Source organism: Hyperolius riggenbachi, chromosome 2 (assembly GCF_040937935.1).
Source record: "Hyperolius riggenbachi isolate aHypRig1 chromosome 2, aHypRig1.pri, whole genome shotgun sequence".
Lineage (NCBI taxonomy): Eukaryota > Metazoa > Chordata > Amphibia > Anura > Hyperoliidae > Hyperolius > Hyperolius riggenbachi.
The window spans coordinates 407,133,516-407,156,438 of NC_090647.1; the positions used below are offsets into that span (position 1 = coordinate 407,133,516).

The 22,923-nt window shown below is 44.0% G+C and overlaps 1 protein-coding gene across 1 annotated transcript in view; it reads right to left on the reverse strand.

Moving 5' to 3' along the window:
• Positions 1-367: 367 nt before the first annotated feature.
• Positions 368-22,923, reverse strand: part of CCDC80 (coiled-coil domain containing 80) — a 227,634-nt gene continuing 205,078 nt past the window's right edge. Inside the window, exons 6-8 of the mRNA XM_068269829.1 lie at positions 8,313-8,416; positions 4,981-5,061; positions 368-2,227 (exon numbers count right to left, since the gene is read on the reverse strand). Of these exons, the coding sequence (XP_068125930.1) occupies positions 1,878-2,227; positions 4,981-5,061; positions 8,313-8,416 (535 nt within the window). The 3' untranslated portion in view covers positions 368-1,877. The remainder of the gene's footprint in view (positions 2,228-4,980; positions 5,062-8,312; positions 8,417-22,923) is intronic.

Genomic DNA, 22,923 nt, shown 5'->3' on the forward strand with positions numbered 1-22,923 from the left:
GGATGAGCATTGAAAGGACTTGTCCATTAGGGTAAAAACGCCTTTGGGGTGAAGTGGTTAAATAATTGCAAAATTTTACCTAGGAAAAGGTATACGGTAAGTGGGACTTTTATACCACTTTAAATAAGAGTACTCCCTTGTATGTGCTGTACCACAGTGTATTGTGGCAGCACACTGTAGTAGAAATTTTTGTGCGACATGGAGTGTAGGAAAGATTTCAGCACTGTAACTTGGGTGGCTGTGCACTGCGGTATAATGCATGACCACCAGCAGTGTTGCATAGTGTGAATGGGCTCTAAATATCTAAAGAATTCTAAATCTGTGTAATACAAATACACATCGAAGTTGCCACATAAAGAAAACAAGCTTTTAGAACATACCAGTTTATTAAATTAACAAAAAAATAGTCTGACATATAAAATGTAAAAGTGCTTTATGAGATGCAAAAATAACATCTGGGGCCTAGGCAAAATAGTAGAAACATTCAAGTGGGCCAAACCAATGTCAATAAAAAGTGAACCACTGACATTACACCCTTTTTCATGTCATATAATAAACAGTATTCATGAAACAAGGTTTTATATGCAATAGATGGCTAGCAAGAACACCACGTTTATATTTTCCTCACTTTAGCATTCATTAAAAACCAATCTCCATGCACAATTCTAAAAATATCATCTATTAGGTAAATCAGAATGCTCAGATGTTACCTTCCTTGTTTGAAATTTAGGCTTTTCAGCTAAATATCCTGTGTTTAGATTTTCTGCCTTTATTTGAAATTTGCTGATCTCTTGGTGTCCTTGTGTTATTGCAAAAAAAAAAAAAAGCAAAGCCCAGCTCCAGGTAATGCTTTTTAAAACTTTGTCACTTCAGTCTGTGCCTATGTTGGGAAGAATCCTATCACTTCTTTTCTGAGAGAGTCATGCTCGGTTCCCATCTATAGCCGGACCACATGCGGCTGGCTGGAGCGGACAGTGGTCTGGCTGGAGCCCGGGGCAAATGCCTTACCAACATAGGCTATATGGGGAACACATCTGCCTGTCCAGGATTATCGCTGTGGTCTGGCCCGGGGCAGATGCCTTGCCAACATAGGCTATATGGTGAACGCATCTGCCTGTCCGGGATTGACAAGTGTGAACTGCTTTTATATATAAAATATGAGACATTCACTGTGAGTTTTCCAATGAGCTGAGAACAGGCAAAAAATGTCCATTCTCAGCTCATGTGGGAACACAGCCTAAGAGCTCTGTGCTTTATGTGTTGCCATAGAAGAAAGTAACAGCTGTAAAAACTCAAGTGAGGTTCTAATTCTACACTCTAACTCTTCACTGTGATCCCTGTCCATGAATAAACAGGAAATTGGCACTTTTTCCCCCCAAAAGAGAATCATACAAATAAAACAGAGTAACCAAGCAACTTGGGGTGACGGCAATAAAAAAACGAAAAAGTTAATAGACTTTCTCTAGTCAATCTAAGATTAAAATACGGTTTTTGTGGATTTGGGCTTTGTAAAACAATTTCTTAAAGTCGTCGAGACTATTAGAGCACGTCCATTTTCTGTATTATATGATATCAGATTAAATATATTAATCACCTGCTTGGCAAAAGTAACTGTTTAGCTTTCAACATTTAAATAAATATGAATAAGACATCTTCATTTGAAGGGAATAAAGTCAGCAAAACTTTATCCTGTCATATTTTTACCTAATCAAAAAATTATAGTTATAGAGCAGTCTTGGTTTAAATCATTTTTTTTTTACAGAAAAATACATGGAATAACAATGTATACTACTTTTACAGCTGTGCAAATTTCAAAATGAATTTACACATTCTTTTTTTTTTATTATTTTGAAGTATTGATTTTAGATGAATAACTGCTAGTCATGATATCTATCGTAGTATCCATCATGATGTCTATGATCATCCTGGTAGCCATCCTCATAACCCTGGTGATGGTAGCCATGGTAACCATATCCTCCATATTCATCCTCTGGACAACGCATTCCAAGTGATTGTTGAATAGCCATTTCCTGACGCCTGAGCTGCATAGAGTCTATTAGATCATAAACAATCGCCATAGACCACATAGGTGAGGGATACCAGGATTTTACATTGCCATCTTTGCCAACCAAGAGCATGGAGAAATATTCTGGGCTGACTTGAAAATAATTTCTTATATCTTTGACTAGGTTGAAGGAAAGATCTTCTCTTTCAACAGTGGAGCTTCCTGTGAAGGTTAGAAATAATGAGATACTACGTTAGTTTTGAAGATTTTTTTTTTAGTATAAAACAGCACATTTATAAAGACAAGTAGTGAAAGGAAAAGTAATGGTGTCAGTAAAGCCAGAAAAAGTTACTTCAAAATGACTGGAAGAATTATAGCTGCGACATGTAAAAGATGAGAAAAGTGACATTGATGATACATTTAGGTCCTACAATGGCTCTGCTTGCCAGCTTGTGCCACTGCTCCGTCCCTAAATTTTCAACTCCTCTTTATAAACTTTCTTTATCAGAGTTGCAGCTCCCCATCTTACTTAAAATTGTCAATCTGAAATGTCAAAGACATTCACTCCAATGGAGTAAATTAATAAAAAATTACAGATATTTTGGCTCACCTCACAAATGGGGGCTCCTTAGATTGTAAGCAATTGGCAGGGTCCTCCCTTACATATTCTACATGATTGTGCGCTCCTTTCCTATGACTGCTTCATACTTGAATTACTAGACCTACCTAACCAGCCCCAAATCACATGATCATGTATATTGTACCGTTTGCCTTGTATAACTTTGCCCTATGTTGTATAACCTTGTTACATTACATCTGCCATCCTTTGTTCCATTGTACATATTTATTGTCCAGCGCTGTGTAATATGTTGGTGCTTTATAAATACAATCAATAATAATAATTCTGTATAACACCTACTCAATACATGAAGTTGATGCTTACCAATGTGATTGTAGTTTAACAATACTAGGGGAGATTGAAAGCTGACAATGAGATTTGGACAGGTTAATTAGATTCAGAGATTTGGGGTCATCTCCCCATAAAGATAAAAATACTAAACTGGTAAGATAAGATGTCCTAAAGGGTTGTGGCCAAATTCCAAACACCACAATGTATTAACCCTTTTAAATAATTAACACTTATAATGCATACACAGATATTTATTGCATAGCAGCCGCAAAAATGTAGTCTATTCGTGTGTGTAACTTTGCCTTTTGGAATCTGGCCACACCGCTACAGCACTCCTCCAAAGTTTAACCTGTCTAATGCCCCTATGGGAGCCAATATTCCTGTATCTGTTATGCTATACAAATCTTATAGTCATGTTTAAACTGCTCTCACCTAACCCTTCAATGCTAGGTACACACAATACAATTTTCTGGCAGATTTACCTGCCAGAGCAGCTATTTCCAACAGGTCCAATCTGATTTCCTCTTGATTTTCCTCTTGATTTTCTGTTCACTTCTATGGAAAATCGATTGTAAATTAGATTGGAGCTGTTGGAAATAGTCGAACTGGCAGCTAAATCTGCCAGAAAATTTTATGTTGTGTACCTAGCATAAGACCATTATCACATTGGTAAGCATCAGCAAAGTTTTATGCATTGTGTAGATGGTTAGCGTGGAACATACATTTGCATGTAAAAGACTGGTTAAGATGCATTATTTTGACACCCTTTGGGTTAGTGTTTGCACATATACTAATAGAGAACAGTTGTAACTACTCAGAATCGTACATATTTTTGTAAACTAATACCTCTGTCTACTAATTAATTTTAGAGAAAGATGCTGAGTTGTGATTTGATTGCATTTTGGGCTTTTATGCAATTAGTTTATACATGCCTGAGTGTGCAGCAAAGGTTTAAAGAGAACCCGAGGTGGTACGGTAGGGGGCATGCCTCACATGCCTCTGTGTCCCCCCCCCCCCCCCACGCCACTCTCTGCCCCCTCACCACCGCACTATCACCCCCTTATATTGGCAACAATAATTGTCACTAATGCGAGGGGAAAGGAGGAGAGGGGTTCCCTGCTAAAAATGCGTTCTTGCAGGCTTTCCTTAGCTGTAATTGGGCAGCTGGCCCTTCCCCCGCCTCTCCGTATGCTGGGAGAACATCTCGCTCTCCTTCCAGCGTCATGACCCCAGAGGTCACGAAAGTGAAATTAATTTGTTGCAGGGCACAAGAGCGACGGAGACAGTGGCTACCGGATCTGCCCACAGATCAGGTAGCATCATTTTTTATTTTTTTTTTGGTCCCCACATTGGGCTCTCTTTAATAAATTGTGCTGTAATGAAAAATCTTAGTTTCAGGGGCATGTAGAAAATACTACTACTCTTAAGACAGGAGACAAAATTAAAAGAAACTAAGCCCAAAAATTACATAAGAGCACATATTTTTTTTCATATAACATTTTGCTTGTAGTAAAGTGAGAAATGAGTCAGGTGTTGCTTGGCTGAGCACACATCGAGACTTCTCTTTGGAGGAAGGTGGTGGATGACGCTCCCTGGGATGCGGCAGTCCTAGGTAGAGCTGTCTAGGCCTTCTTCCCCCTCCCCAATATGCGTTGCGGGGTAGGCGCCATGGAGCAACCACATGCTCCCTGCTGTTCTCCCCTTTTCTGGGTGTGGTGCTTCCAAGTTGCACAGTGGCAAGTGAATGAAAATTTGCACAAGCTGCACCCTTAATGAGATGAGTCGGGTGCTGCTTGGTTGAACGGACATCGAGTCTTCCTTTTGTCAGTAGTAAAGTGAGTGTATGTGCTAAAAACTAATAATAATTGCTTAAATTCACCAAAAAGAAGGCTATCTGTAGAAGGCTTATATTTCTCTCAATATGTACTACTGCCAGCTTTTAATTAATAAGATTACAAATTTCAAATCCTGTTTGACATTTTGAAGGAAAACTTTATTCTGGTTAGTGACAGAAATGTCAATATGTATTGGCACTGAAATATCATTTGTTTTGTTTGTTTCTTACCATTAATAGGGTACAGTTCCAAAACTCCACCACCGTCCACACCAATACCAACCATTTTCAAAATGGCCATGTGCCTTAGTCCTGAGGGGAAAAAAGAGCACTGCAATTAATTTTAAAGAGGAATCATACTTAAATAAAGTAATGAATAAAATAGTTTTTTTAATTTGTACAATGTTAAATTATAAATAACTAGTTGACTCAAGCCCATTTAAAATTGTGCAGTAGCTAAAAGCACGGACCCACCGACACAGAGACAGGTGTACGCAGGGACACCTGTCTCTTATTATATAGGATTTAGTCAGCAAAGATAATATCAGGACTCCAGAATGCTCTGGGAAAATTCTACATAGCTAAACATTTAAGGCTGTGACACCACTGGGAGGGTGGAGCTGCATACCAATATACAGCAATATAGAGATATAAGAAGTTTTTCTGATGCTGAAACTAAAATTATTAATGTAAAAGTGGGTACCTTGAATAACAGTATACAGTGGGTATCCTGAATAACAGGCTACAGTGCCTCTTTAACCACTTGCCGACCGCCAACAGCCGATGGGCGGCAGCAAGGGCTGGGCCCAAACGACCGCAATACGCCCATCGGTGGTGGTGGCGGGCGTGGTTATGCGCCGATCGCGTGACGCGATCAGGCGCCGGTGACAGTCTCCGCCCCCTTGCGCAGTAACCCGCCGGCCGTTCGGAAGCGCCGGCGGGTTACTAGCCTTCAGATCGCCGCATGAAAAGCGTATAATATGCTTTGTAATGTATACAAAGCATATTATACAGGCTGCCTCCTGCCCTGGTGGTCCCAGTGATCGAGGGACCACCAGGGCAGGCTGCAGCCCCCCAGGAGGGCACCCAAGCACACTGATCTGCCCCCCCTTCCCTCTGATCGCCCACAGCACCCCTCAGACACCCCCTGCCCTCCCCTCAGACCCCTGTTTGCACCCAATCACCCCCCTAATCACCCATCAATCACTCTCTGTCACTATCTGTCAACACTATTTTTTAGATTGGTCCCTAAACTGCCCCCTGGGGGCTCCTAATCACCCCCCCCCCACACTCTCAGATCCTCCCCAGCCCCCCCCATCCCCCCCATGTACTGTATCCATCTATCCTCCCCTGTAATCACCTGTCAATCACCTGTCATTCACTGGTCATTCACCTGTCAATCACCCGTCAATCACTACCTGTCACTGCCACCCATCAGATCAGACCCTAACCTGCCTCTTACGGGCATCTGATCACCCTCCCACACCATCAGATCGCCCGCAGACCTACCCTCAGATCACCTTCAAAGTGCATTGTTTACATCTGTTCTTCCATCTAATCACCCACTGATCACCCATCAATCACCCCCTATCACCACCTATCACTGCTACCCATCAGATTAGACCCCTATCTGCCCCTAGGGCACCCAATCACCCGCCCACACCCTCAGAACGCCCTCAGACCCCAGCCCTGATCACCTCGCCAGTGCATTGCTTGCATCTATTCCCCCCTCTAATCACACCTTGAGACACCCATTAATCACCTCCTGTCACCCCCTAGCACACCTACCCATCAGATCAGGCCCTAATTTGCCCGTGTGGTATACCCCCAAATGCATATTTAAAAAGTTCAGACCCTTGGGGAACTATTTGTCCTATTTGTAGTTTTACTATTTGGCCACAAGATGGCCACCTTGAGTTTTTTTCCCCTCCTTGTGCTTCTCGCTAAGCGGAAGCACAAGGGGGATGTGGAAATTTTGATGTGCAGAAAGACTGAATCCTCTTGTAAGAGCGCTTCGGTTTTTCTGCTGGGGACACGGATCGGTGATTGGGAAACACGTTCCCGTTCACTGGTCCCAGGGCTACTGGGGGACACCACGGAGGCACGGCACCGCAGCAGAGCAGTCGCCCGGACATAAGCTTCATGTCCAGGTGGCAGAAATGGTTAATATGGGTCTGCGAGGAGTTGATATGGTAAAACTGCTATTGAGAAAGGATTTGAGGTGGATCTACAACCCCAAAATATTCAAATATTTTCAAATATTTAATTATGCAAATTATGTATTTACCCTTGCTTGTAGAAGGGAATGGCATAGTAGATTAGCTTTCTGCAGTGTTAGAGATGCCCTCTCCGTTCCTCCTTGGACACTTGTCCTTTCCACATCCTCCCTCCCTGCCTGGGATTGGCCTGCCCACTGGCTCTTATTACATATCCTTTAGAAACTATAAGTGCACTTCGGCCACAGGCGCTGCTGTGCCGCCGCTCCAGCTGGTGTATTCTAACAAAGCTGGAACACCGAAGTACTGCTTTGCTTCCCTACACATGTTGGGCAGCTGACCTGCACCCGGTCATGTGATGAGCACAGAGTGGAACGCTATTGGTCGCTCCACTAGCTACTTGCTACAGCTGCTGGTGATTTTGTAATAATTGCAGTATTTGTATAGCGACTTTCTCCTGTCGGACTCAAATTGCTTGCGAGACAGCCACTAGAGCGCACTCAGTAGGCAGTAGCAGTGTTAAGGAGACTTGCCCAAGAGACTCCTTACTGAAATAGGTGCTGGCTTACTGAACAGTAAGAGCCCAGATTTGAACCCAGGTCTCCTGTGTCAGGGCAGAGCCCTTAACCATTACACTATCCAGCCACTATGGTCATACAGCAGGTAGTAACATATCCTAGTATTTGCACTGCCATTGCATTGGGGCTCATTCACTTGTATTCCTATTATATGAATATTGTTGCACTTTACTACTATTTATTATTTAATAACTGATGGTTGCCTTCATCTAGCACTTCTGTGTACACTATAATTGCATGCTGTATGTCTACTGTATGACCCAGGTCATACTCCTGTATGGGTTATTACAGCCCCTACTGGAAAGGTTTTGTCCTTGCTGTATCTGTATTTTCCCCTGTGGTTGAATGACATGAACTGTTCAGTCCTTGTTATAATTTTAATTGTTTTTAAAGTCGAATGACACTTTTTTTAGTTATCAAATAAACTTTTGTAACTTTTTGACTATAATTGCATGGAATTGGTTCTTTGTTCTTTTGATCAAGAAATTATGATGACAGTGGTGCATTTTACAGGGAAATTTCTTTCTTCAGTTCTATCCATATGTCTTCCCTTGCACACTGTGCATAATTATTGTTCTTATAGTGGTGCTCACCTGTTGCTCTTATTGCATTCTACTATATTACAGTGCCTCTAATTGCTCATGGACATTCTTCCCAAAACAAAATTCCCAGGTTCTGTCAGAGTATGTAATATTTAATACAGATGCCAAAACTTGAACATTTAAATTACATTGTAAAATATATTTATAATTGAATTTATAATGATTACCCATATTGCAGGCTTGCCCACTTAGCGCATACAGCTGTTGTTGATATGCCCACTCCTCATCATTAGCTGAAGATATAATAAGAAGTCGTCTTCTCCAGCGGAATCTTTAAAAAAGGAAAACAAGATAAAGCCTCTCATCATTTCTCCAAAGAAATACCAGGTACATAATGAAGCCATTTTTTTTTTTTTTATAGGACAGTGGGGAGTTATTGGTCGAGGGATGTAGAAGAAAGGGTATGGTTTGTTCACATAGAGTATATTTTAACTCACCTGTTTAAGATGATTCGAGCTTAGATAATGTGTGATTATGAAATTTCTGATGGATATGCTATGGCCTATTATGGTTTGCTTTTATGAAAGATTAAATCAACCATTATGTAGTTTTAAGGGTTTTTAGTAATTGTTTAAGTTCTGTGTAAGAAAGAAAATAGCAAGGTGCAGAGTACTTTACTCATACCAGCCAGTCAGGGTCCATTTTATACTAATGTGACATCATGAATCATTGAACACCTTCCCGCCTCTGAAATTCCCTTCCAAAACACATCTATCATTCTTCAACCCTTGAAACCTTTACATGCACCCTTAACCTCCCTGGCATTACATTTCTGCAGGCTTTCTGTGCAAAAAGTGGTTCAATTCTTTTGTGCCTGTAACTTACTAAAAATCTGTAAAGCAAGGGTCTAGTATCTATTTTTAGTATAATAAAAGTTTAAAATACAAAATTATGTAAAAAAAATTACATTAAAATTTCTAAAGTTCTGGAAGTAGGCTCTGGTCCTGGCGTCCATTAGCACCACACTCAGATGTCCCCCTGCAGGGTGAAAAATTATGATTACTGGGAATCACCGATAAAAGTCGACAAATGCTTTTCTGCATGCTTGAGGGAAAAGTGTTTGGATGATACCCGAGCACAGCAGAATGACATTGTTCTTACTGCTCCCACCACCAGAAGCTGATTCATTATGTGTGCTCATCATTTTTCACTCCCCCCTGCATAGCAAAAGACGCATCATGTCGTCTTTGGCTAACGATGCATCTGATGCTATGCGCAGGGGGGCGGAGGGACGACAAGTGTGTCCGCCGGTGCGGCTTCCAGTGGGTGGGGAGGTGCCAACAACAATGCCATTGGGTCATGCATAGGCATCGCTAAAGATCCAACATGCCTGATCTTTAGCAATCGTCATTGGTCCGCTGTGCTGTGCAGCTCATAATGTATGCTGGCCCCTGCCCAACTAGTATGTGTGCAGGTATTTGGCAGCCTTCTCCCCTCCTGAGTAGAGATGGCTCGAACTTCCGATTTTAGGTTCGCGAACCTGGAACGCGAACTTTCGCAAAAAGTTTGGTTCGCGTGAACTTTTCGAACCGCAATAGACTTCTATGGGGAGGCGAACTTTGAAAACTACAAACATTTATGCTGGCCACAAAAGTGATGGAAAAGATGTTTCAAGGGGTCTAGTTTTTGCATGGCAGAGTGCGATACACGCCAAAAGTCCCGGGGAAAAATCTGGATTTGACGCACAGCAGCGTTTTAAGGGCAGAAATCACATTGCATGCTAAATTGGAGGCCTAAAGTGCTTTAACCACTTCACCACTGAGGGGTTTTACCCCCTGAGCACCAGAGCAATTTTCACCTTTCAGCGCTCCTTCCATTCATTCGTCTATAACTTTATCATTACTTATCGCAATGAAATGAACTATATCTTGTTTTTTCCGCCACCAATTAGGCTTTCTTTAGGTGGGACATTATGCCAAGAATTATTTTTTTCTAAATGTGTTTTAATGGGAAAATAGGAAAAATGTGGGGAAAAAAATAATTATTTTTCAGTTTTCGGCCATTATAGTTTTAAATAATGCATGCTACTGTAATTAAAACCCATGAAATGTATTTGCCCTTTTGTCCCGGTTATAAAACCATTTAAATTATGTCCCTATCACAATGTTTGGCGCCAATATTTTATTTGGAAATAAAGGTGCATTTTTTTCATTTTTGCGTCCATCCCTAATTACAAGCCCATAGTTTATAAAGTAACAGTGTTATACCCTCTTGACATAAATATTTAAAAAGTTCAGTCCCTAAGGTAACTATTTATGTATTTTTTTTAATTGTAAATTTTTTAATTTTTTTTTAATTACAAAAAAAAAATAAAAATGGGGAGTGTGGGAGGTAATGAGTTAATTTTATGTGTAAAAGTCATTTATTTGTATGTGAAAAATGTGTAGGGTGTAGTTTACTATTTGGCCACAAGATGGCCACAGTAACTTTTTGTTTTAATGCGACCTCCAAGGAAGCTTGGAGGAAGTATAAGGAGGCTGGACACGTGAGTTTTTTCTCACAATGATCGCGCTGCCCATAGGAGAGCAGCGGATCATTGCGGGGCTTAGATCAACGAACGGGAATGGATTTTCCCGTTCATTGATCTCTGGGCGAGCGGGCGGCGGCGTGTTTACTAGCGGCGGGCGGCGTGTTTACGAGCGGGAGCGCGGACAGCGTCGGGAACGCGGAAAGTACGTATTTCTCCGTCCCTGGTTGTTAAAGGATGGAAAAAGGGGCGGAGAAATACGTACGCGCGGGGGTAAAGTGGTTAAAACATCTTGCATGTGTATACATTAATCAGGTAATGTAATTAGTGTACTGCTTCACACTGACAGACCAAACTCACTGTGTAACGCACCGCACACAGCTGTTTGTGTAGTGACGGCTGTGCTGGACTGGTGCGCACCATGACGAGAGTGCAGGTGATGGCGGCTTTCCAGCCCATATGGTTGCCGGGCTGGGGTAGCTCAATGACAGAACAGTGACTGTCCAGCTGATCGAATTTGGTCTGTCCACAATGAAGCAACGATCTTGTTATCTTGGGTGTGCCCCCCCCCCCCCAGACACTCATATAGCCGTAGGTCATTGCTTCATTGTGATATGCAAGCCCCTTCACTGCGGCAAGGTAGCGATCATGAAGGGGAATTGACACATGTACATGCCTTTTGTTTTGTTGCTGCAGTGCAGCCAGAAAAATTAGGCAGGCATGTACATGCACCAGAAAAATTATTATAGCGGCCGCTGCTAGCAGTGGCCTTAAAAATTCAGGAATCCGCTTGGAGTCCTGGACCCTGTTGGTGGTGGCGGTGGAGAAGGCAGTCAAGCGGCCTGCAGGCAGAGATGCTGTGTGGGGAACGACTTAGTCATGGGGCAGGCAGTCACACTCACACGGCGTGCAGGCAGAGATGCTGTGTGTGGGGACTGACTTAGTCTTCGGGTGGGCAGTAGCCCTCCGGGATTCATGCCTCATTAATTTTGATAAAGATGAGGTACTAAACACTTTTGTGACCTAGGCGACTTCTCTTCTCAGTGACAATGCCTCCAGCTGCACTGAAGGTCCTTTCTGACAGGACGCTTGAGGCAGGGCAAGACAGAAGTTGGATGGCAAATTGTGACAGCTCTGACCACAGGTCAAGCCTGCGCACCCAGTAGTCCAGGGGTTCATCGCTGTTCACAGTGTCTACATCCACACTTAAGGCCAGGTAGTCGGCTACTTGCCGATCGAGGCGTTGATGGAGGGTGGATCCGGAAGGGCTAAGGTGAGACATTGGACTAAAGAATGTCCGCATGTCCTTCATCACCATGAGATTGCTAGAGCATCCTGTCCTTGCCTGCGTGGACTTGGGAGAAGGATTACTGGCAGTGGTACCTTTATTCCATCATGCTGTGACATCACCCTTAAACGCACTGTAAAGCATAGTTGCCAGCTTGTTCTGCAAGTGCTGCATCCTTTCTGCCTTCTGGTGATTTGGAAACATCTCCACCACTTTGTGCGTATACCGAGGGTCTAGTAGCGTGGCCACCCAGTACAGCTCATTCCCCTTGAGTTTTTTTATACGGGGGTCCCTCAACAGGCTGGACAGCATAAAAGCTGCCATCTGCACCAATTTGGATGCAGACGTACTATCCATCTCCACTTGCTCTTCCTCGGTGATGTCAGGTAAATTCTCCTCCTCCCCCAGCCATGACCAATACCACGGGAAAGTGTAGCAGCACAAGCCCCCTGTGACTCCTGCTGCGGTTGTTCTTCCGCCACCTCCTCCTCCAAAAGGGAGGGTGGCTTTGCTTTTGTGTGCTGCTTTTTCTAAGGCGGTCTTCCCATTACAGTTTGTGCCTTTTCTCCATGTGCCTTCATATGGCAGTTGTCCCTACGTGGCTGTTGGCCTTTCCACGGCTCAATTTTTGGTGGCAGAGAAAACGGATGGCATTCCTCTGATATGAGGCAGACACACAAAAAAAATTCCACACCGCTGAGCCCAGGGGTGTGGGCACTACGGTGGCATCAGCAGCTGACTTTGAATGGCATGTTGGCTGGCGGTCCATAGGGGGCGATACATGGCGCCGGACACTGCCACCAGCTGTTTTTGGCGATGACCTCCCCCTTCTTCTTTCAGCAACTCGTCTCCTCCTACTCCTCTCTGAACTGTCCCCTTGGTCATCTTGTCTATTATGATCCCACGTGGCATTCATGGCAGTATCATCATCATCATAATCATCCTCCCCAGCTTTGCTTGCCTCAGACACCTCATAAACTGCACCAACAGCAGGTACTTTATCATCCTCCTCCTCACACCTTACGTCCATAGTGTCGTCGCCTAACTCAGACATATGAGGTGGTGTAACTTGCTTAGCGCCTTCATATTGTTGTAACAATAATGGCTGTGAATCAGTGAATTCCCCACCAAATAACTCCTGCGAAGTGTCAAATGCAGCGGATGTGGTGCTTGTAGTAGCGCTGGTGGCTGCGGAAGAAGAGGTGTTCTGTGTTAAATAGTCAACCACGTCCTGACAATCTTGGGAGTTGATGGGACGTGCCTTCTCCAGAGCACTATACTTTGAGCCAGGGCTGCACGAAGTCACGTCAGCACGACCTCGAGCAGACCTGCCGGGTGGCCTGCCTCTGGGTCTGCCTCAGGCTCTGCCTGTTGTTTTGTCCATATCGGGGGGGGGGGGGGGGAGTGAAAGGTATGCACTGACTTGACTAATACAATGTGCAGTCACACAGGTGCAGTGAAAGGTATGCAGTGACTGTTATTACAATACAATGTGCAGCTGTCACACTGGTGCAGTTAACAGGTAATGCACGGACTGGTATATTACACAGCATGTGGTCACACAGGTACTGTTAACAATTATGCAATGACTAGTAATACAAATGTGCAGCTGTCACACACATAGGTACCGTGAACAGGTGCAGTGACTGGTGGTGCATAACACTGCGTGCGCTCACGTAGGTAGGTGCACTGAACAGGTAGGTATGGAGTGATTGGTATTACAAATGTTCAGCTTTCACACACACAGGTACCGTGAACAGGTGCAGTGTGACTGGTATATAATATAACATTGCGTGCGCTCACGTGGGTAGGTGCACTGAACAGGTAGGTATGCAGTGAATGGTATTACAAATGTGCAGCTGTCACACACCGGTACCGTGAACAGGTGCAGTGACTGAAGTTATATAACACTGCATGTGCTCACGTAGGTAGGTGCACTGAACAGGTAGGTATGCAGTGATTGGTATTACAAATGTGCAGCTGTCTCACACACACAGGTACCGTGAACAGGTGCAGTGACTGGTATATAATATAAAACTGCATGGGCTCATGTAGGTAGGTGCACTGAACAGGTAAGTATGCAGTGGTTGGTATTACAAATGTGCAGCTGTCACACACACAGGTACCGTAAACAGGTGCAGTGACTGGTGGTATATAACACTGCATGTACTGGCATAGGTAGGTGCACTGAACAGGTAGGTATGCAGTGATTGGTATTACAAATGTTCAGCTGTCACACACACAGGTACCGTGAACAGGTGCAGTGGGACTAGTATATAATAAAAAACTGCGTGGACTCGTGTAGGTAGGTGCACTGAATAGGTAAGTATGCAGGGATTGGTATTTCAAATGTGCAGCTGTCACACACACAGGTACCGTAAACAGGTGCAGTGACTGGTGGTATATAACACTGCGTGCGCTCACATAGGTAGGTGCACTGAACAGGCAGAGCAGGATTAAGGCCAAGTGGGGCCCTAAGCAAAGTAGCAGATTTGGGCCCCCCCCCTTGAACTGTGGGTGGGCGGGCAGCCACTTATAAGCCTGCTCATTATCTGCAAACTACTTTGTGTGCAATATATATATATATATATATATATATATATATATATATATATATATATATATATATATATATACATATATCATATTCTTCAGTATACAGTATTATATTCTTCAGTAATGTATACCCCTAGGCCGTTCATGATACAACCCACTGCTGCCTCAAGTACTGCTCACTATTATGGCGCCTGGACTGCGCTGTCACATTGAGCCTGCAGCATGTTCAGGAGGAGGGAGGGGGAGGGCCAATGAGATCAGCAGCGTCTGCCAGCCACGTGTCACGTGGTGCAGGGAGCACGCTGACTCTGTGGGCTGGAATGGACAGCGTCTTGTTATCATAGTAACGACGACGCTCATCGTTTCGGAAACCGCTCAGCACTGCTGCGGCGGCAGGCTGGCAGGTAAAAGAGCTGCTCCACTGCCAAATGATTACATGTTGGGTCCCCCTAGCCACAGCGGCAGCTAGGGTATTTGGCACCCGGTGCTGATTATCTTCAGACACCTCCACACCCCCCCCCCCCCAAAAAAAAATCATTTGAGGGGGTTAAATGTTAAGTGCAGCAAAGTTTTGGAGACATGGCTACTCCACTTTGACATTGGGCATGAATAGGCTGATCGAGCACGTCGGCCAGAGATCTGGCAGCATGTCTGATCGTTACATGCAATCAATTTCTACCCCAAATTGGTTGCATCCTTGATCGGGCATGCTCTTGGCGGCAGGGCAGCGTTGCCAACCAGATTTAAAAATGTTGATGGACAAAAGGCTCAAAAAATCTGGACACTTAAAATTTTAGACGGACAAGGGCAGAGTTAGTGGGTGGAGCTAAATTAGTCTATGATACTTTTTATTTATTTATGGCTGCCATAATTATTTCCTATTAAAGAGAACCTGTAACAAAAAAAAGTTCCCCTGGGGGGTACTCCCCTCAGAAGGGGGAAGCCGCAGAGTCCCAATGAGGCTTTCCCCACTCCTGTAGCTGCAGGCAGTCCAGCGCTGGCTCCCCCGAAGTGTCCTGGAATCCTCCCTCGACAAGGCTGATAAGCACTGATTTATTTACCTCGCCTGGCTCCAGCAGGGGCACTGTTGCGGCTCTCCGCATGGAGACAGGCAAAAATAGCCAATCTCCGTCAGGTCCGCTCTACTGCGCAGGCGCAGGAGACTTGCGCCTGCGCAATAGAGCGGCCCAACAGCGATTGGCTACTTCCGCCTATCTCCGAGGCGGAGACCCGATACTGCGCTTGCGCTGGAGCTGGGAAGGTAAATATTTATATCCCCGCTGTTCGGGGAGCTTTATCTCCCCCACTGTGGGACCGAGGAGGATGGGGAAGCCTCAATAGGATCCGGAGGCTTCCCTCACCTCAGGTGAGTACCCCGAGGGGATCTTTTCTTCGTTACAGGTTTTCTTTAAGCAATAACAGTCTCATGGCTGTCCTGCTGATCCTCTGCCTCTAATACTTCCAGCCATAGACCCTGAACAAGCATATGCAGATCAGGTGTTATTCAGACACTACTGCAGCCAAATAGACCAGCTGGGCTGCCAGGCAAATGGTATTGCTTAAAGTGTACCCAAAATGTGGAAATAAAAAGATTTTATACTCAACCAGGACTTCCTACAGCCCAATAAGCGTCGAAGCATCTCTCACCGCCCTTCCAAGTGCCTCCGTTCTGCTGCAATCAGCCCTGGTAACTGGCTCAGTTGCGCCAGTCTGCTCTTTTGCGCATGCGCAGCCCCTTCGCCCATGTGCAGAAGTTCCGACTGGTGCAACTGAGCCAGATTATCGGGGCTGATTGCGGCAGAACGGAGGACGTCGAGGGATGCATCATTGATTATGGGGCTGGAAGAAGCCCCAGGTGAGTATAAAATCTTTTTATTTCTACATTTCACGTTTACTGTAAAAGGAAATAAATATGGCATCCTCCATATACCTCTCTCTACCATTGTCCTTTAAAGGTTGCTGTAGGGATTTTTGTATCTATCAGGCATAGCAGAGAGATCACACTGAATGCTACAGACAGGGAATACAGGGGATCACAATGGGTGCTGCTGGTAGAAAGGGCGACATTAGATACATGCAACAATATGGAAAATGCTATTGCAAGATGTGATCCAAAAAATAAATATGGCTTGAACAAATGGAGTCAAAAATAATCCCAATAAGGCTAGACTGTTTGTTACACATGCTGAAAAATTAAATGCAATGCCAGAGCTTTGAAAACAACACATCTAAGTGAAAGGGTTAAGTACCCCTCCTCCGTATAGCCAGAGATCAGCCAGGAGAAGAATGCAGAAGATAATAAGCTTCTCACCTCACCCACTGTGTGTGCAGAGCGGCAGCCCAGTGCACTCTGTGAGGAGGGGAATGCCAGAGAAGAAATCCAGGACACAGCCATCGAGGGAAACTGCAGTTTGAGGAGCCCGCCGCCACACACATGGAGGAAAGAGATGCTATCAGAGCAAGAGTAAGGAGAAAAGGTGGGCGGAGCTTATGTCACAGAGGGAGACGCTCAGCCAGTCAGCACAGGAGTGACATACACAGTGCAGCCTTAGTGCTCAGAATCTGCAGATGCTGCAGTGCCCGCACATGTGGGCTTTTTGACATCCTGGTTGCCCTGTAAACCTGGAGTGCTCTGCCCATGGCGCACACTGTATAGAAACTCCAAATTATGTGCTGATGGGGCCCCTTAGACCCCAAACGGGGCCCTAATCAGCTGCTTGAGGTGCCTGGTTGAAGATCCGGCTCTGTGAACAGGTAGGTATGCAGTGATTGGTATTACAAATGTGCAGCTGTCACACACACAGGTACCGTGAACGTGAACAGGTGCAGTGACTGACTGGTAAATAATATAACACTGCTTGTGGTCATGTAGGTAGGTGCACTATTGAACAGGTATGCAGGGATTGGTATTACAAATGTGCAGCTGTCACACACACTAGGTAGTCACTGAATGTGCTGGGCCTGGCAGTGGCACAGTAGGAATTACCAAGGGGCCAAGGTCCAGCAGCTGCGACTGACTGACAGGGCTGTATATGCAACACAAGTGTCTCTGGGACACACAAAAAAAAATAGATCACAAGAACAACATTAGCTCTCAAAAGAGCTGTTGAGGATGAGGAGTGTTTTTTAGCAATAAGTATCAGCAAGGAGCAAGCTAACAAGCCTAACACAAGAGCCTAACTAAGCTTTCCCTATGTCAGCAGGTTCTCTCCCTTCTCTAATTACTGCAGCCACACGAGTGAGTGAAAAGGCTGACGCTGCCTGCGTTTTATAAGGGGGGGCTCCAGGACTGAGTGTAACCTGATTGGCTACCCTGTGTCTCCTGACTGTGATGTAGAGGGTCAAAGTTGACCCTAATGATGTAGTATAGGGGGCAGGTTGAACTCGCATATAGTTCGCGGTTCACCGCGAACCACCGAAGTTTGCGTGAATAAGTTTGCGTGTGAACCGTTCGGGCTATCTCTACTCCTGAGTTTTCAGCTCTCATGCGGCACCCACCAACATGTGTGCCTGCATGCTGGCCACTTGCTTGCTCACCCAGCATATATGCAGTCAGGATGCACCACCCCTTATTTATTTTCTCTAAATTGGGGTATAATTTACAGCTGACCTCTGCTGCCCATTGCCTTCGGGGGAAAATCCATTGTTCTTTTAGTAAAATCGTGTTCTTTCTTCCAGATCTATTTGAGGACTGGTGTGCCTTTGTCCTTGGCCTGGAAAGATGGTGTGACTGTAAAGTGGAGTTGTTGGCAACATGGGACATTGAGTTGTAATATTTGAAATGTTGAAATTTTAGGTCACAAAAAGTTTCAAAACGTTATAGATGAATTTGAAATGGCATGCATTTTTGGTCTCAGCTAAAGAGGCTGAACCTAACATTTTTTAGGCAGGTAACCATGGCGACCATTCTAAAGAACTTTATTTGAAAAATCTAGAAACTAAATATGATTTTTGGCATTTATGCATGAAAAAAAAACCCTTTGTGTAAAATGCCTTGAGGATTCCATTTTAAGGCTTCTTTCTCAATTGACTTGTCCTTGCGAAGAGTATGGCCAATCCATCTCCACTTTCTGCGTTTGATCTGCACGTCCACTTGTTGTTCTTGGGTTCTTTCCCACAACTCTTTATTTGAAATTACATTTGGCCACCAGATATTTAGTATTCTTCGAAGGCAGCGGTTTATAAAGGTTTGGAGGCTTTTTGTTATCTCTGCTGTCACCTTCCATGTCTCACATCCATACAGGAGGACTGTCTTCACATTACTTTGGAATATTCTCAGTTTGGTTTTCGTGGAAATATCATGGGATCTCCAAATTTGGTACAGTTGTACGAAGGCTGCATTTGCCTTTTTGATTCGACTTTTGACATCTGCACTGGCACCACCATTCATTGTCATCAGGCTGCCCAGATACTGAAACTCAGTCACAGTATCTATAGGTTTTCCATACACCTGGAACTTTCGTTTAGGATCAACGTTGCTGTTTAATCTCATCTCTTTAGTTTTCTTGCAGTTAATCATTAGACCTACCCTCTTGCTCTCCTCTAGTAGATGGTCTAACTTTATTTCCATATGCTGGAAACTTTATTTCCATATGCTGGAAACTTTGTGAGAGTAAGCATAGATCGTCTGCAAAGTCGAGATCCTCTATATGTTGTGTCAACCCCCATTGTAGTCCATGTTTGGGACTAATGAAGTAAAAAAAAAAGGAAATCTTTATGTAAGCAGGCTTTTTTTTAAAATAATACAAAAGCATTCCTTTCCGTTTCCTGTAAGTTTTTTATTAGCCTATACAGCTAATCTGAGAAATATAAATGTGTTGAGCTATAGTTAAAAGCTTTACTTAGTGTTTTGTCAAAATAACAAAAGTTGCTTTAGGTAATAACTACAATTACTAAATGTAGATAGTTTTTCTGGCGGGTTTTTTGCAAACGTTCTCAATTTGGTAATTGTCTTCTTCATTTACAGTACAGAACAAACTGGATCAAAACCACATGGTATGATTATAATCCAGTTCATCATGCTTGAAAAATTAACATTTTGAAAGCTTGCAAGAAAACTTTTTTTAGTTAGTCACTAAGGGCCCGTTTCCACTATAGCGTTGCGGAATCGCCGGCGAATCACCGCAGGCAAATCGCATGCGGGTGCGATTCCGCATGCATTTTTTGCCGCGATTTCGCATGCGATTTCGCATAGGTAAGGCTGTATGCGAATTTAACCATGTCACTGCCTGTGTAAATTAACATTAATACCTATGCGAAATCGCATGCGAAATCGCGGCAAAAAACGCATGGGGAAAATGCATGCGATTTCCCTATTAAATACATTGCGTGCGATTCACCTGCATTCCACACGCAGGCGAATTCTGAGAGCCCTACCCTGCAGATTTTTTCTGCACAGAAAAACGTGCGGGGAAACGCACAAGTGGAAACAGTCCCATCCACTTGTACTGACTGTGTGAATCCGCATGCGGGCAACGCATGCGGATTCGCGATAGTGGAAACGGGCCCTAAAGATATTACCTAAAGCAACTTTTGTTACTTTAACAAAAGTATGTTTTTGCTTCTTCTTCATGACTTATATAAAACCACACCTCACTTGGAATGTGGTACTGTAAGGGATACTGTGTTTCAAGAAAACATAAAACATAACCCAACCACACAGACTGCAAATTTAGTGCACAAGCATAAGTTTTAAAAAGAAAGAATTACCTGAAAATATGACCAGTTATAAAGTATCAAAACAGATTTCATTGCTCATCTAAGTAAAGCATACAGCAATTTCCTTTTAAAATGATTGTCATTCCTATGGACCTAACCTCAAAAAGTGTTTTGTCCAAGGAGCATAGTTAAGGAAATGCCTTGTGTGGGAAAACATAAAGCTAAACTAAAGGCAGACATACAAAAGCATAAGCAAGTGCAGCAAGATACTATGCAAAAGCAGTTCATTAAAATACCGTAGTCTGCTTTGCACTTGTACTTCAGTCTTATGGAAGTGGTGTCATTATGATATTGTTTAATAAAATATCAGGAACAATAGATATTCACAAGTAATGAGCCCAGGGTCAAAAGTCACCCATTGGTGAGCCCCACAGTCAAAAGAGGAGTCCCTAGTTCAAAGGATTGCAGGGTTGCTGACAAAGTTTCTGAAAGAGTAGATATAGGATTGCTAGCATGATTAAATGTAAATGTAAATGGTAACTTCATTTTAGGCCAAAAAATGTACACAACATACTGTATATCATAGCTATGCAAATCATTGTGTAGCTAAATGGAATTAAAAATCTTCTTCCAACTACAGCTGCATATCATTTTCAGGAAATTTACTGGAAACAATGGCAACAATATATCGTAAGTATATGGTCTGGTGTTTGAAAAATTAATTCTTCTCTCTCTCATTAACCTCTAGGCGACCGTGTCACGCTGATGGGCGTGAACGTGGCGCCAGCCCCAGGACCGCCTAACGCCGATCGTCCTGGGAGCGTGTTTTGCAGGAGATCGTGAGCATCTTCGCTTGGATGACGGAGCTCCGCTCTGGGATCATTCTCCCAACGGCAATCACCGCTAGGAGACTGTTAGACGGCGAAACCGTATATTTACATGGTACATCGCTGCGATCTATGGCAGCGCTGTACTGGGGACAGTCGTGTGACACAGCTGTCCCCCTGGATGTGTAACACAGAAATATAGTTTTGCTGCTCTTATTCGAAGAAAAGAAAGTTACAATTACATTTAAAAGCAATACATTCTACAGTCTTAAAACTTGTATTTGAAGTTATAGGGAGAGATGTAAAGTACAATACAGTAGACAAAGTCCAATACAATCTAAAGCAGTGACTTGTTCTGCACTATATCAGAGCTGATCATGAAGTCCAACAATATCACCAATATCACAGTTCCATGCTCATCATATAATGTAGGGATGGGACGAATCCACAATTTCTTCAAATCCGAATCCGAATCTAAAAAGGTTCTCGAATATCTCAAACCTTTCGAATCCCGACTCTAACGAATCCTGCACATAAGAATTGTGCGATCCGTGGTATAGTTGCCCACAGTATAGGTACCCAGGCATAGGTACCCACAGTATAGGTAGTGAAGTAAAGGTGCCTTCAGTATAGCTAGCTAGGTATGGGTGCTTTCAATATTGGTAGCTTTCAGTATAGGTAGCAAGGTATAGGGGCCTTCAGTATACGTAGCAAGGTATATGGGCCTTCAGTATAGGTAGCAGGGTATATGGGCCTTCAGTATAGGTAGCAGGGTATAGGGGCCTTCAGTATCGGTAGAAAGGTACGTGTGCCTTCAGTATCGGTAGCAAGGTACACGTGCCTTCAGTATCGGTAGAAAGGTACGTGTGCCTTCAGTATAGGTAGCAAGGTATAGGGGCCTTCAGTATAGGTAGCAAGGTACATGTGCTTTCAGTATTGATAGGTAACTAGGTATAGGGGCCTTCAGTATAGGTAGCAGAGTATATGTGCCTTCAGTATAGGTAGGTAGCTAGGTATAGGGTCCTTCAGTATAGGTAGTAAGGTACATGTGCCTTCAGTATAGGTAGGTAAGTAGGTAAAGGGACCTTCAGTATAGGTATCAGGGTATAGGGCCTTAAGTATAGGAATGTAGGTAGGTAGGTATAGGGGCCTTTAGGTAGGTATAGGGGCCTTTAGGTAGGTAGGTAAAGGGACCTTCAGTATAGGTAGCAGGGTATAGGGCCTTAAGTATAGGTAGGTAGCTAGGTAGGTATAGGGGCCTTTAGGTAGGTAGGTAGGTATAGGGGCCTTTAGGTAGGTAGGTAAAGGGACCTTCAGTATAGGTAGCATGGTATAGGGCCTTAAGTATAGGTAGGTATGTAGGTAGGTATAGGGGCCTTTAGGTAGGTAGGTAGGTAAAGGGACCTTCAATATAGGTAGTAGGGGATAGGGCCTTAAGTATAGGTAGGTATGTAGGTAGGTATAGGGGCCTTTAGGTAGGTAGGTATAGGGGCCTTAAGGTAGGTAGGTAGATATAGGGGCCTTTAGGTAGGTAGGTAGGTAGGTATAGGGGCTTTTAGGTAGGTAGGCAGGTAGGTATAGGGGCCTTTAGGTAGGTAGGTAGGTAGGTAGGTAAAGGGACCTTCAGTATAGGTAGCAGGGTATAGGGCCTTAAGCATAGGTAGGTATGTAGGTAGGTAGGTAGGTATAGTGGCCTTCATGTAGGTAGCCCCCCCCCCAACCCCCCCCCCCCCCCCACGGCCTCCTCCGCTTACCCCCCTGCATAAATAAGTTTCTACTCACCTTTCCCGTGGAGCGCAGAGCGGCAGACCTCTTCATTACTTCCCTGTTTCCCCTAGTGGCCGGACCGGCTTTTACTGATTACGTCATTGTAAAAGCCGTCACTAGAGGGAACCAGGAAGTCAGCGAGAGGTCTGCTGCTCTGCGCTCCGCTCTGGATAGGTGAGTTGATACCAACTATGCGGGGAGCGGAGGAGGCGCGG